General features: G+C 54.1%; 1 protein-coding gene across 4 annotated transcripts in view; it reads left to right on the top strand.

Moving 5' to 3' along the window:
- Window positions 1–9,725, top strand: part of CCNL2 (cyclin L2) — a 20,388-nt gene extending 10,663 nt beyond the window's left edge. For 2 of the 4 annotated variants that reach the window (XM_032758597.2, XM_032758599.2), the window contains 3 exons: window positions 535–646; window positions 731–823; window positions 1,018–1,920. In XM_032758597.2, coding sequence (XP_032614488.1) covers window positions 535–646; window positions 731–823; window positions 1,018–1,369 — 557 coding nt within the window. In that variant the 3' untranslated portion in view covers window positions 1,370–1,920. Of the gene's footprint in view, window positions 1–534; window positions 647–730; window positions 824–1,017; window positions 1,921–2,021; window positions 3,615–6,823 lie in introns of those variants that run through there. The other 2 variants (XR_009214824.1, XM_032758596.2) reach the window with 2 other exon arrangements.
- The last annotated feature ends 2,264 nt before the right edge of the window (window positions 9,726–11,989 follow it).

Raw genomic sequence — 11,989 nt, 5'->3', positions numbered from 1 at the left:
GTGTGGTGTATGTATATATATATATATATATACACACACACACACGTTTATATGTTTTGGGGTTTTTTTGTTTTGTTTTTCTTGAGATGGAGTCTCACTCTGTTGCCAGGTGAGCACTGTGGTGTGATCTCGGCTCACTGTAACCTCCCCCTCCCGGGTTCAAGCAATTCTCCTGCTTCAGCCTCTGGAGTAGCTGGGACTACAGGCGTGGGCCACCAAGCCCAGCTAATTTTTGTATTGTCAGTAGAGATGGGGTTTCACCATGTTGGCCAGGATGGTCTCGATCTATTGACTTCGTGATCCGCCCACCTTGGCCTCCTAAAGTACTAGGCTTACAGGCGTGAGCCCCCGCGTCCGGCCCCATCTATATTTCTGTCATGTCTGTAAGTTCTGGGTCCCAGGCTGGGAGCTGGAAGTTACAGTCTGCTTGCGTGGCTGTTCGACCTGTAGAGGGGCCTTACCTTGCTCTACGAACTTGTTTCTTGTTGGGAGAGTTTTTTGTGGTTGGCTTTTAACCTCTTGTTCTGATTCTAGTGGAATCCCCCAAAGAAGGTAAAGGGAGCAAGCCTTCGCCACTGTCTGTGAAGAACACCAAGAGGAGGCTGGAGGGCAGCAAAAAAGCCAAGGCGGACAGCCCCGTGAACGGGTAAGACCCCAGGGCTGCCCAGGTGGCTGTCGGGGTTGGCTGGAGGGACTTCTGCTCTGTAACTGGCTCCTGTCCTGTTCACAGCTTGCCAAAGGGGCGAGAGAGTCGAAGTCGGAGCCGGAGCCGTGAGCAGAGCTACTCGAGGTCCCCATCCCGATCAGCATCTCCTAAGAGGAGGTGTGTGCCTCGGGGCGCATCCAGGAGGCCGATACCGGGGTGGGGCTGTCCCTCGGGGTAATCATTCTCACCCTGAGGTGGTTTCTTGTTTCTCTAAACCTGGAGCTTGTGTGTCTTGTCTGAGCTCCTGTGGGTGTGTGGGGCCTGGCCGGGCCAGATGGTCACACGTGTGGTGGTGCTGTTCTTCCTCCCAGGAAAAGTGACAGCGGCTCCACATCTGGTGGGTCCAAGTCGCAGAGCCGCTCCCGGAGCCGGAGTGACTCCCCACCGAGACAGGCCCCCCGCAGCGCTCCCTACAAAGGCTCTGAGATTCGGGGCTCCCGGAAGTCCAAGGACTGCAAGTACCCCCAGAAGCCACACAAGTCTCGGAGCCGGAGTTCTTCCCGTTCTCGAAGCAGGTCACGGGAGCGGGTGGATAATCCAGGAAAATACAAGAAGAAAAGTCATTACTACAGAGATCAGCGACGGGAGCGCTCGAGGTCATATGAACGCACAGGCCGTCGCTATGAGCGGGACCACCCTGGGCACAGCAGGCATCGGAGGTGAGGTGGGGTTGCAGTGACTGGCGGCTGCAGGCCCTTCCCTGGGGGGTACCTGGTGGCTGCCCTTTGACCCCCGGTGGCTGCCCTTTGACCCCCCGGTGTGCTCTCAGCGCAAGTGGCCCTAGAGCAGGATTCTTATTGGAAATGTATGTTGACTGGACCTTGGTGGATTTGGAAATGGAACTGAGGGACCGGTGACACATGCTTCAGACCGGTCTGGGGTGTAGTGCACACCTGGGCCGGTGCAGGGCCCAGCTCAGCAGCAGCTCTGAGGGCAGCTCAATGAAAAAGTGAATGCACACGCCCTTGTTGGCGTGGCCTGGCATGGCCTGGCGTGGCCTGGTGCTATCAGCAGCCGCTCTCCACTCCCCGACTGATAATTACGTGAAGCCAAGAAAGATGATATTTAGAACCTTTGCCTATATTAGGTTGTACTTATGTACATATTTTGCAGTGTTTCACAGGAGAAAATGGCCTTAACTGCCCCTTATTCTCTCTCCACGTTGTAAATAAACGTGTTTAATACAAGTTAAAGCTATATATGAAAACTCAGAACTTGAATCCTGTCAGCTTAAAACTTGTGTAGGGAATCCTGACTTTTAAAATGTGAGGGTATTTGGATCTGTGTTGAAAGTCATATATTTTTATCTGTGCAGTGCTGAGTGCAGGCCACCAGCTCCTAAATAGAGGTTCTCTATATGCGCGTATGACATGGTGAATAAACACAACTCTCTCCACTCAGGACATCTGGAGCGTTATGGACGTGGTAGGTGGTTGTTCTGTGTGCTTGTGAAAGTGTCCAGGCGTGTGCACAGCCAGTGGGCCCACTCTCGGGCTCCTTGCTCCCTGCTCTACTAAAGTTTTGGATTTTGCATCCTATCCTGTGTGCCTGCCCTTCTGCAGAAGGCTTGCGAGGGGCCTGAGTCCTCTGCCCATCAGGATGACAGGCTTCTTCCTGCAGGGCCATAGGAGGGAAGTTTTGGAAACACAGAATGATTCCAAAGTGCTCTCATTCCTGAGGGAGACTGGTTTGTAACCCATGACATCTGTGGGCGTGAGAGGCAGCTGGAAGCAGGACACTTGGAGGGTCACCCCATGGGGGTGGCACCTGCACTCCGAGTGCCCCCCACTGTCATCAGCTGCCTCTTACCGTGGACACAGGCTTGTTTTTGGGGACTAGGGGGCCCCACTCCTGGTGGTACGGTTTGGACTTACTAGGGCAGTGGGGCATATAGGCCGGGGCTAGTGGGATAACGGGGAGTTGTGCCTGATGACTTTTTTGATGGAATCCTGCATTAGAGAGCTGGTGGGACCCCCCCACCTCAAAATTGGGGAACTGAGGAGACTCCAGGGAGGGTATCCTTCCAGGGAGAGCAGCTATAAGGGGCCCCCTAGCTTCCTGTGCCTGGAAGTAAGAGAACCAGTAAAGGGCCATACACGCCTCTACCCAAGAGACCACTCTCCATTTGCTTTCTTTTTTACTGAATAATTATAAAATATTATTATGACATAAAGAACCATTTAAGGCCAGATTTTATGTTCTCCCAATTTGCATTGGGCCCAAATGGTGTTGCAGTAGAAAATGAGTTTTGGCTGGGCGTGGTGGCTCATGCCTGTAATCCCAGCACTGTGGGAGACTGGGCGTGGTGGCTCATGCTTGTAATCCCTGTACTTTGGGAGGCTGATGCAGGTGGATCACTTGAGATCTGGAGTCTGAGACCAGCCTGGCCAACATGGCGAAACCCCATCTCTACTAAAAATACAAAGAAATAAGCCAGGCGTGGTGACGGGCTCCTGTAGTCCCAGCAACTCGGGAGGCGGAGGCAGGAGGATCACTTGAACTGGGAGGCAGAGCTTGCAGTGAGCCAAGATCATGCCATTGCACTCCAGCCTGGGCAACAGAGCCAAATTCTGTCTCAAAAAAGAGTTTCTTTAAAGCCAAATTTGAATTTGTCCCAATAGCCCAAGACGCATCTGGGATGCCCGCCAAGGCGGCAGGAGGGCAGCAAGAGGCTTCACTTGTCGTCCCTTTCAGATCCCCACTTTCTGCAGAGAGATGTGAATTTGGGTGGCACAAAAGTGGATTAGAAGCATTTGTCCGTGAATGGAATACAATAACAAAAGAGGTACTTTTCTCTCTCTCTCTCTCTTTTTTTTTTTTTGGAGACAGAGTCTTGCCCTGTTGCCCAGGCTGGGGTGCAGTGGCGCAATCTTGGCTCACTGCAACCTCTGCCTCCCGAGTTCAAGTGATTCTCCCATCTCAGCCTCCTGAGTAGCTGGGACTACAAGTGCCTGGCTGATTTTTTTTGTATTTTTAATAGAGACAGGTTTGACTACATTGGCCAGGCTAGTCTCGAACTCCTGACCTTGTGATCCGCCAACCTCAGCCTCCCAAAGTGCTGGGATTACAGGTGTGAGCCACCGCTCCTGGCCCTGCTTTTTTTTTTGGAGCCTGGGTCTTGCTCTGGTGCCCAGGTTGGAGTGCAGTGGTGCAGTCACGGCTCAGCTCACTGTAACCTCACCCTGGGCTCAAGCGATCCACCCACCTCAGCCTCCTGAGTAGCTGGGACTACAGGAATGTGCCACCACACCCAGCTAGTTTTTCTATTTTTTTGTGTAGAGACGGGGTCTTGCTATGTTGTCCAGGTTGGTCTCGAATTCCTGAGCTCAAGCAGTCTCCCTGCCTCGACCTCCCAAAGCATTGGAATCACAGGTGTGAGCCACAGCACCTGATCACAAGAAGTGCTTCTAAGCAAAGTGTAGAAGGGAAAGCATAAAGTGACTATAAGAAGGGTAAAGCTGGCCCAGGCGCAGCTGTTCATGCCTGTAATCCCAGCATGGTGGGAGGCCGGGTGCGGTGGCTCACGTCTGTAATCCCAGCACTGTGGAAGGCTGAGGCAGGTGGATCACGAAGTCAGCAGATCAAAACCATCCTGGCCAACACAGTGAAACACCGTCTCTACTAAAAATACAAAAATTAGCTGAGTGTGGTGCTGTGTCCCTGTAATCCCAGCTACTCAGGAGGCTGAGGCAGGAGAATCACTTGAACCCGGGAGGCAGAGATTGCAGTGAGCCGAGATTGCGCCATTGCACTCCAGTGTGGCGACAGAGCAAGACTCCATCTCAAAAAAGTAAAGGCTGTTATCAAAAGCTATAATTTTAGGTTTTAGGGCAGTAAGCAAGAAAAGGCAAGACCAAGATTCTGCTAGGGTGGGCCTCCAACCTGCAATCTTGGAAGAAATGTCAGTGCCAAAACCCTGGGCCATCCAGAGGGTGACCAATAACACGAAATGCCAAAACCCTGGGGTTCCCAAGTGTTGGCCAATGAGGGTCCACACACCAAATGCCAAAAACCCCAGAGCAGGTGGAAGGCAGCCAACAGTGTATCACAAAGGCCAAGCTGGGGCGACAGAACGTGACTCTGGCATCCCAGAGTCAACACAACAGGACCTCTCACAGCCAAGTGTCCTGCCTTAAACAGTTGCCCTAATACAGTTACTGGGGAGTGAGAACAAAAACCATGAATTAAGCATACATTTCAGGACAGAAAATAAAATGGGCTGGGCACGGTGGCTCACACCTGTAATCCCAGCACTGTGGGAGGCTAAGGTGGGTGGATTGCTTGAGCTCAGGAGTTTGAGACCAGGTGCAGTAGCTCATGCCTGTAATCCCAACACTGTGGGAGGCCAAGGTGGGCAGATCACAAGGTCAGGAGATGGAGACCATCCTGGCCAATGCGGTGAAACCATGTCTCTACTAAAAATACAAAAATTAGCCAGGTGTGGTGGCTCATGCCTGTAGTCCCAGCTACTCAGGAGGCTGAGGCAGGAGAATCGCTTGAACCCAGAAGGCGGAGCTTGCAGTGAGCCGAGATTGCGCCACTGCACTCCAGCCTGGGCAACAGAGCGAGACTCCATCTCAAAAAAAAAAAAAAAACAACAAAAAGAGAGCAAGGGGGTGAGCAAGAGGCAGGGAGATGGGAGATGGAGGCGACTGGCAGTGGAGGTAACATGAGACGGCGAGACGTGCCACGGTGGGCGATCAGCGCTGCCACATGAACCAGAGGCTCTTTTCAGAACCATCCTCTTTCCTGGCCTGTGGTGGAGCCGAGCAGTGGGCGACAGCCACAGCACCGCCGCCACCTGTGAGATCCATGCTCCGACCAGGTCCCAGGTCCAAGGGCCTGTTCCCTCACGGCAGCCAAGCAGTGGATTTGGATACCCCATTGCTTGGCCACCCTGGACAGAACCACATCCTTCTCACCCCTTCTCTTGGTTGATTCTCCTCTAACCCCAATTTATTTTTGTCAGCCATTTTACTTTATTTCTGAGACAGTCTCACTCTTACCATCCAGGCTGGAGTGCAGTGGCACTCCAGAGTAGCTGGGACTACAGGCATCCGCCACCATGCCCAGCTAATTTTTTGTATTTTCAGTAGAGACAGGGTTTCGCTGTGTTAGCCAGGATGGTCTCCGTCTCCTGACCTCGTGATCCTTCCGCCTCAGCCTCCCAAAGTGCTGGCATTACAGGCGTGAGCCACCATGCCCGGCCTCCTTGCTATCTTTGTCCCTTCATGACCACTGGATGATCCATGGCCAGCAAGCCCCCAAATTAGGGCTTAGCCCATGAGGGTTCTTGTCTTCACCCAGGGAAGAATGCAGGTGGTGGTAGACAGCAATCTTTTTTTTTTTTTTTTCTTTTTTTTAATCGGAGATGGAGTCTGACTTGTTACCCAGGCTGGAGTGCAGTGGCACAATCACAGTTCACTGCAGCCTCTGTCTCCCAGGCTCAAGCAGTCCTCCCTCCTCACCCACCCTCTTGCTGGTGGACATTGAGGGTGTCCACTACCGCACCTGGCCCACAGCAATCCAACAGTCTTGCTCTGTTGCCTGGGCTGGAGTGCAGTGCCGCAATCTCAGCTGATTGCAACCTCCTCCTCCTGGGTTCAAGTGATTCTCCTCCCTCAGCCTCCCGAGTAGCTGGGATTACAGGCGTCTGCCACCATGCCTGGCTAATTTTGGTATTTTTAGTAGAGATGGGGTTTCACCATGTTGGCCAGGCTGGTCTTGAATTCCTGACCTCAGGTGATCCACCCACTTCGGCCTGTGCTGGGAATTCAGGCGTGAGCAACCGCACCTGCCCGCAGCATTCCTTTTATTGAACTGGAGCTGGTTCTTATGGGGCAGGGATAATGCGTAGACAGTGGGCCCAGAGCTGCACTTGAGAGCTGTTGGCAGCTGTATTTATATGCACGTTTACTTACATTAAATTAAGGGGTGAGTTACCAGGACTTTCTGCAAAAGGGGTGGTAACGTCTGGGTCGTTGCCATAGACTTTGTAAACTGTCAAGGCACTGGGGGGATGGCTTATACCAGTGTGCAATGAGGGCCCCCAGGGATCACTTTCCTGGCCATCTGCCCCTTCCTTCAGATTTCTTTGCTTCATTCTGTCTGGACCAGGAAGACCGTCCTGCAGGTCTCTCGTCTCCCTGCTGCAGTGTGCCGATGGGACCAGGGGATCCCTGGTGGTCCCCAGCTGGAGACTGGCTGGCTTAGGAGAGGGCACATGGTGGCTGCCTCCAGTGGTTCCCCAGGAGCCCCAGCATGATGGGCATCTCCTTACAGTCACCGCTGCAGAGACGTCCAAAGCACTGACCCGCCCTGCCCTGTGTGAAGGGTCGTTCCTGCCCGTCCACGAGATGACTGGCCCTGCAAGGCTGCCAAGAGGGGAACTGCAGGCATCAGGGTAGCCTGTCCCTGCGACTCCATGCTGCCTGCGTCTCAGCTTCTGGGCTACCATCTGGAGGAAACTGATGGCAGCTCAGGGGACTCAGGCTAGGGGGACACGGCGGGGGTCTGAGAGCTCAGGGACATGCTGTTGGGCCACAGTAGTACCCCAGGGACGCTGCCCGGTACGCTGAGTGCACAGGACAGTTCCAGGCATCAGCTGTGCCAAGTACCCCTAGGGATGCTGCCCAGTACGCTGAGTGCACAGGACAGTTCCAGGCATCAGCTGTGCCAAGGTGGAGAAACGTGTGTGGGACACTCCCCAGAGGACACAGACAGGGCCCATTGTTCCCAGAGCCTCCAGTCCCACAGCTCTGGCAGTGCCCAGCTTCCACGCAGGGCGCCTCTACTGCCTGAGGCTTTCCAGAACCCCTTCCGGAGAAAACCAGATGGGTGGGCCAAAGTGAGGGTCTGCCCCAGGTCCTTTGAGGGTCCACGCTAGCTGCGGGGCCCCACAGGCTCATTTCTGCCTAGGGACACAGCAAGGGGCACGGCGCCAGCTCCTGGCATGGGTACCCTGGAGCTCTGGCAACTGGAGCCTGGTTCAGCATCCGGAAAGTGAGGGTCTCCAGCCACAAGGTGGGGGTGGGTTCGGCCTCTGCTCCCAAGTGGGTCAGGTCCTGGCCTCGATCCAGGAGTGTTGACCTGAGGGTAGGGGTCCTTGCCCACCAGACCGGGGGCTCCCCCGTGCCACAGAATCCATGGCTCTCCCCTGCCTGCAGCAAGGCCAGGCCCAGGGGTCACTCCAGCCCTGGGAGTACCTGCAGGAGGAACCCACACGGGGAGGCGTCTGGTGTGGTAGGTGGGCACCTCCCTGGCAGCCCTCAAGGTCGCCCTGGCACTTGGGGCGACTGCAGGTCTTGCCCCGTATCTCATCTTCCCAGGGGAGGCAGGCATTGGGGGGCTGCCCAGCATCCACAAGGCCACCGTCCCCTCCTTGAGATTTGCCCTCTACGGGGACCAAAGGAAGGAGGGGCACGCACCACTGTCATCCCGCGGATGCCCTGCCCCACCTCCTCAGGCCCAGCCCCTGGGGGCTGCTTCCATCCTGCCAGCACCTTCACGGCTCCACGGGCAGCTGCGTGAATGGGGGGACTGGGCACAGGCAGGGCTGGGGCCCCGCATGGGGTGCACCCCAAGTTCCTCACTGGGCAGGGCACCCACAGAGCAGCTACTGTGTCATGGAGCTGCTGGGCTGGCTTCGCTGGTGGTGGCCTGGCTGAAGTGTCACAGCCCAGGGCACCCTGACCCTGAGAGGACACACCTGGCAGAGAGGCCATTTTGCCATCAGCAAGGGGTGCAGGCCCTACCATCCGGGACAGCTCACAGTGGTGCCCGTGCCCGGGGTGGAGTAGGACTGAGCTGCATCTAGAGCCAGACGCACTGCTCCTGTTCCCTTAGCCTTGTGAGGGTGCCTGTCTCCTGGGAAGCCCTGTGCATGGAGCACTGGTGAGCATTTTAACTAGCACCTCTGAAAAAAGGGTAGGCCCTTGCATTTCAATTTTTGGGGTGTAAATCTTTCATGGACAATTTTATTTATCTGAGTCAGAGTCTCGCTCTGTTGCCTAGGCTGGACTGCAGTGGTGCGATTTTGGCTCACTGCAACCTCCACCTCCCAGGTTCAAGCAGTTCTCCTGCCTCAGCCTCCGAAGTAGCTGGGATTACAGGCGCCCACCACCACGCCCGGCTAACTTTTGTGTTTTTATTAGAGATGGGGTGTCACCACGTTGGCCAGGCTGGTCTCGAACTCCTGACCTCAGGTGATCTGCCCACCTCAGTCTCCCAGAGTGCTGGGATTACAGGCGTGAGCCACTCCACCCAGCCGGGCCAATTATATTTTATTGTCTCTGTCGCCCAGGCTGGAGTGCAGTGGTGTGATCTGGGCTCAAGCGATCTCTCACCTCAGCCTCCCAAGTAGCTGAGACCACAAGCTCACACCTCCACGCCTGGCTAATTTGTTTTTATTTATTTTTTTCTTTTTTTTGAGACGGAGTCTTGCTCTGTCACCCAGGCTGGAGTGCAGTGGCACAATCTTGGTTCACTGCAGGCTATGCCTCCTGGGTTCACGCCATTCTCCTGCCTCAGCCTCCCGAGTAGCTGGGATTACAGGCACCTGCCACCACACCCGGCTAATTTTTTTTTGTATTTTTAGCAGAGACAGGGTTTCACCGTGTTAGCCAGGATGGCTACGATCTCCTGACCTCGTGATGTGCCCGCCTCGGCCTCCCAAAGTGCTGGGATTACAGGCGTGAGCCACCATGCCTGGCCTTTTTAATTTTTTGTAGAGATGGGGCCTCACTATGTTGCAGGCTGGTCTTCAACTCCTGGGCTCAAGTGATCCTCCCACCTCAGTCTCCTGAGTAGCTGGTACTACAGGTGTGAGCCACTACGCCCAGCTAATTTTTGTATTTTTTGAGGAGACAGGGTCTCGCCATGTTGCCCAGGCTGGATATGGCCAATTTCAAGTGCCAACAACTTCATTCCATGCAGTAGTCATTATACAGCTTTTCTGTCATCACTCACCATGGCATGGCCTTGGCTCACTCTGCCTCCCGTGTTTAAGTGATTCTCCTGTCCCAGCCTCCTGAGCAGCTGGGATTACAGGCATGTGCCACCATGCCTGGCTAATTTTTGTATTTTGCGTAGAGACAGGGTTTTGCCGTGTTGGCCAGGCTGGTCTCGAACTGACCTCACGTGATCTGCCTGCCTTGGCCTTCCAAAGTGCCAGGATTTTTTTTTTTTTTTTTGAGACAGAGTCTCTCTCTTTCACCCAGGCTGGAGTGCAGTGGCGCGATCTCGGCTCACTGCAGCCTCCGCCCCCCGGGGTTCACGCCATTCTCCTGCCTCAGCCTCCCGCGTAGCTGGGACTACAGGCGCCTGCCACCTCGCCCGGCTAATTTTTTGTATTTTTAGTAGAGACGGGGTTTCACCGTGTTAGCCAGGATGGTCTCGATCTCCTGACCTCGTGATCCGCCCGCCTCGGCCTCCCAAAGTCCTGGGATTACAGGCGTGAGCCACCGCGCCCGGCCAAAGTGCCAGGATTACAGGCGTGAGTCACTGCACCCAGTCCACAATACTTAAAAAGAAAAAAAAAAAAAGATTGATAGACCGTTTAAGCAAGAGCGCACACAGTCGTCATTGCCAGATTTGATATGAGATGTTAAACGTTTGATCTAATTTTCCTTCTTGGATAAGTTTTTTGAAAACATAATACCAGAAGAAGAGGGTCCCCATTCCATACAGAGCTCCCAAGAGTGAGTTTTTAGGAGTGAGTCTAAAATTAGGGTAAACATTTGCTAATCTTGCACAGATCCAATGAATCAAGGCAGGATCTTGAGCCCTTGACGGTTAGGGACATCGTACTGAAGCAGGTGCTCCCGTTTAAGCCGCGCTCTGAATGGCCAACGGCTGGGCTTGTACCCGCCGGGTTTCTGGAGATACGTCCTGTTTGGCTGCGCCGAGGGCCGAAGGCAGAGGCCAGGTGCGACAGAGTATATACTTGGGGAGCGACATCTCGGCGACCCAGCACACACCTGCCTATAATATTCAGTCATTTTTTTTTTTTTTTTTTTTTTTTTGAGACAGAGTCTCGCTGTCGCCCAGGCTGGAGTGCAGTGGCGCGATCTCGGCTCACTGCAGGCTCCGCCCCCCGGGGTTCACGCCATTCTCCTGCCTCAGCCTCCCAAGTAGCTGGGACTACAGGCGCCCGCCATTTCGCCCTGCTAAATTTTTTTGTATTTTTAGTAGAGACGGGGTTTCACTGTGTTAGCCAGGATGGTTTCGATCTCCTGACCTCGTGATCCGCCCGCCTCGGCCTCCCAAAGTGCTGGGATTACAGGCGTGAGCCATCGCGCCCGGCCAATATTCAGTCATCTTAAGATCATTCTCCAGAGGCAGGAGAATCGCTTGAGACTGGGAAGTGGAGGTTGCAATGAGCTGAGATCGCGCCATTGCACTCCAGCCTGAGTGACAGAGCGAGACTCCCTCTCAAAAAACAAAAACAATAACAAAAAAATATCGGGCGTGGTGGCTCACACCTGTAATCCTAGCACTTGGAAAGGCCGAGGCAGGTGGATTGCCTGAACTCAAGAGCTCGAGACCAGCCTGGGCAACACAGTGAAACCCTGTCTCTACTAAAATACAAAAAATTAGCCGAGTGTGGCGGCGTGTGCCTGTATTCCTAGCTACTCCGCAGGCTAAGGAAGGAGAATTGCTAGAACCCGGGAGGCGGAAGTTGCAGAAGTTACAGTGAGCCGAGATCACCGCACTCCAGGCTGGGTGACAGAGCAAGACGACTCCGTCTGTTTAAAACAACAACAACAAAAAAAATAGAAACTTCAGAATTTTTAGGAATGTTGTATCTCTGGCCCGGAGGTTGGAGGTGCATTAAAGGCGGGGTGGCCGAGGGTGGACCCAGGCTGGAGCTCAGGCTGTGCCCTGAGCTGAGGAGCCCCAAAGTCTTGGGGCAAAAGCTGCAGACAGGCAGGGCTCTGATACCTTGTCAGAGCCTGGCAGTAGCTTGTGGGAGCCAGTGCGGGCCAGGGCGCAGCGCGACCGCTAGCTGTTAAGCTTTCAGGAGTTTTGTACACCAACTGCTATGCAGCCATTATTTATAAATCACATACATTTACGGTTAAGTTATGCTAATAAAAGGAAATACTGAAAACCCATAGTTTCGTATTTTAATAAGATCACTATTATCCATGATCTTAAGATTATTTAAGTATTATAGGCAGGTGTGTGCTGGGTCGCCAATATGTCGTTCCCCCAGTATACTCTGTCGCGTCTGGCCACTCTGCCCTCGACCCCGTCCTGAGGAGCTGGGACTACAGGTCTGTG

This window comes from Hylobates moloch, unplaced genomic scaffold (genome assembly GCF_009828535.3).
Source record: "Hylobates moloch isolate HMO894 unplaced genomic scaffold, HMol_V3 SCAFFOLD_9, whole genome shotgun sequence".
NCBI lineage: Eukaryota > Metazoa > Chordata > Mammalia > Primates > Hylobatidae > Hylobates > Hylobates moloch.
This window is presented reverse-complemented; position numbering and strand designations above follow the sequence as displayed.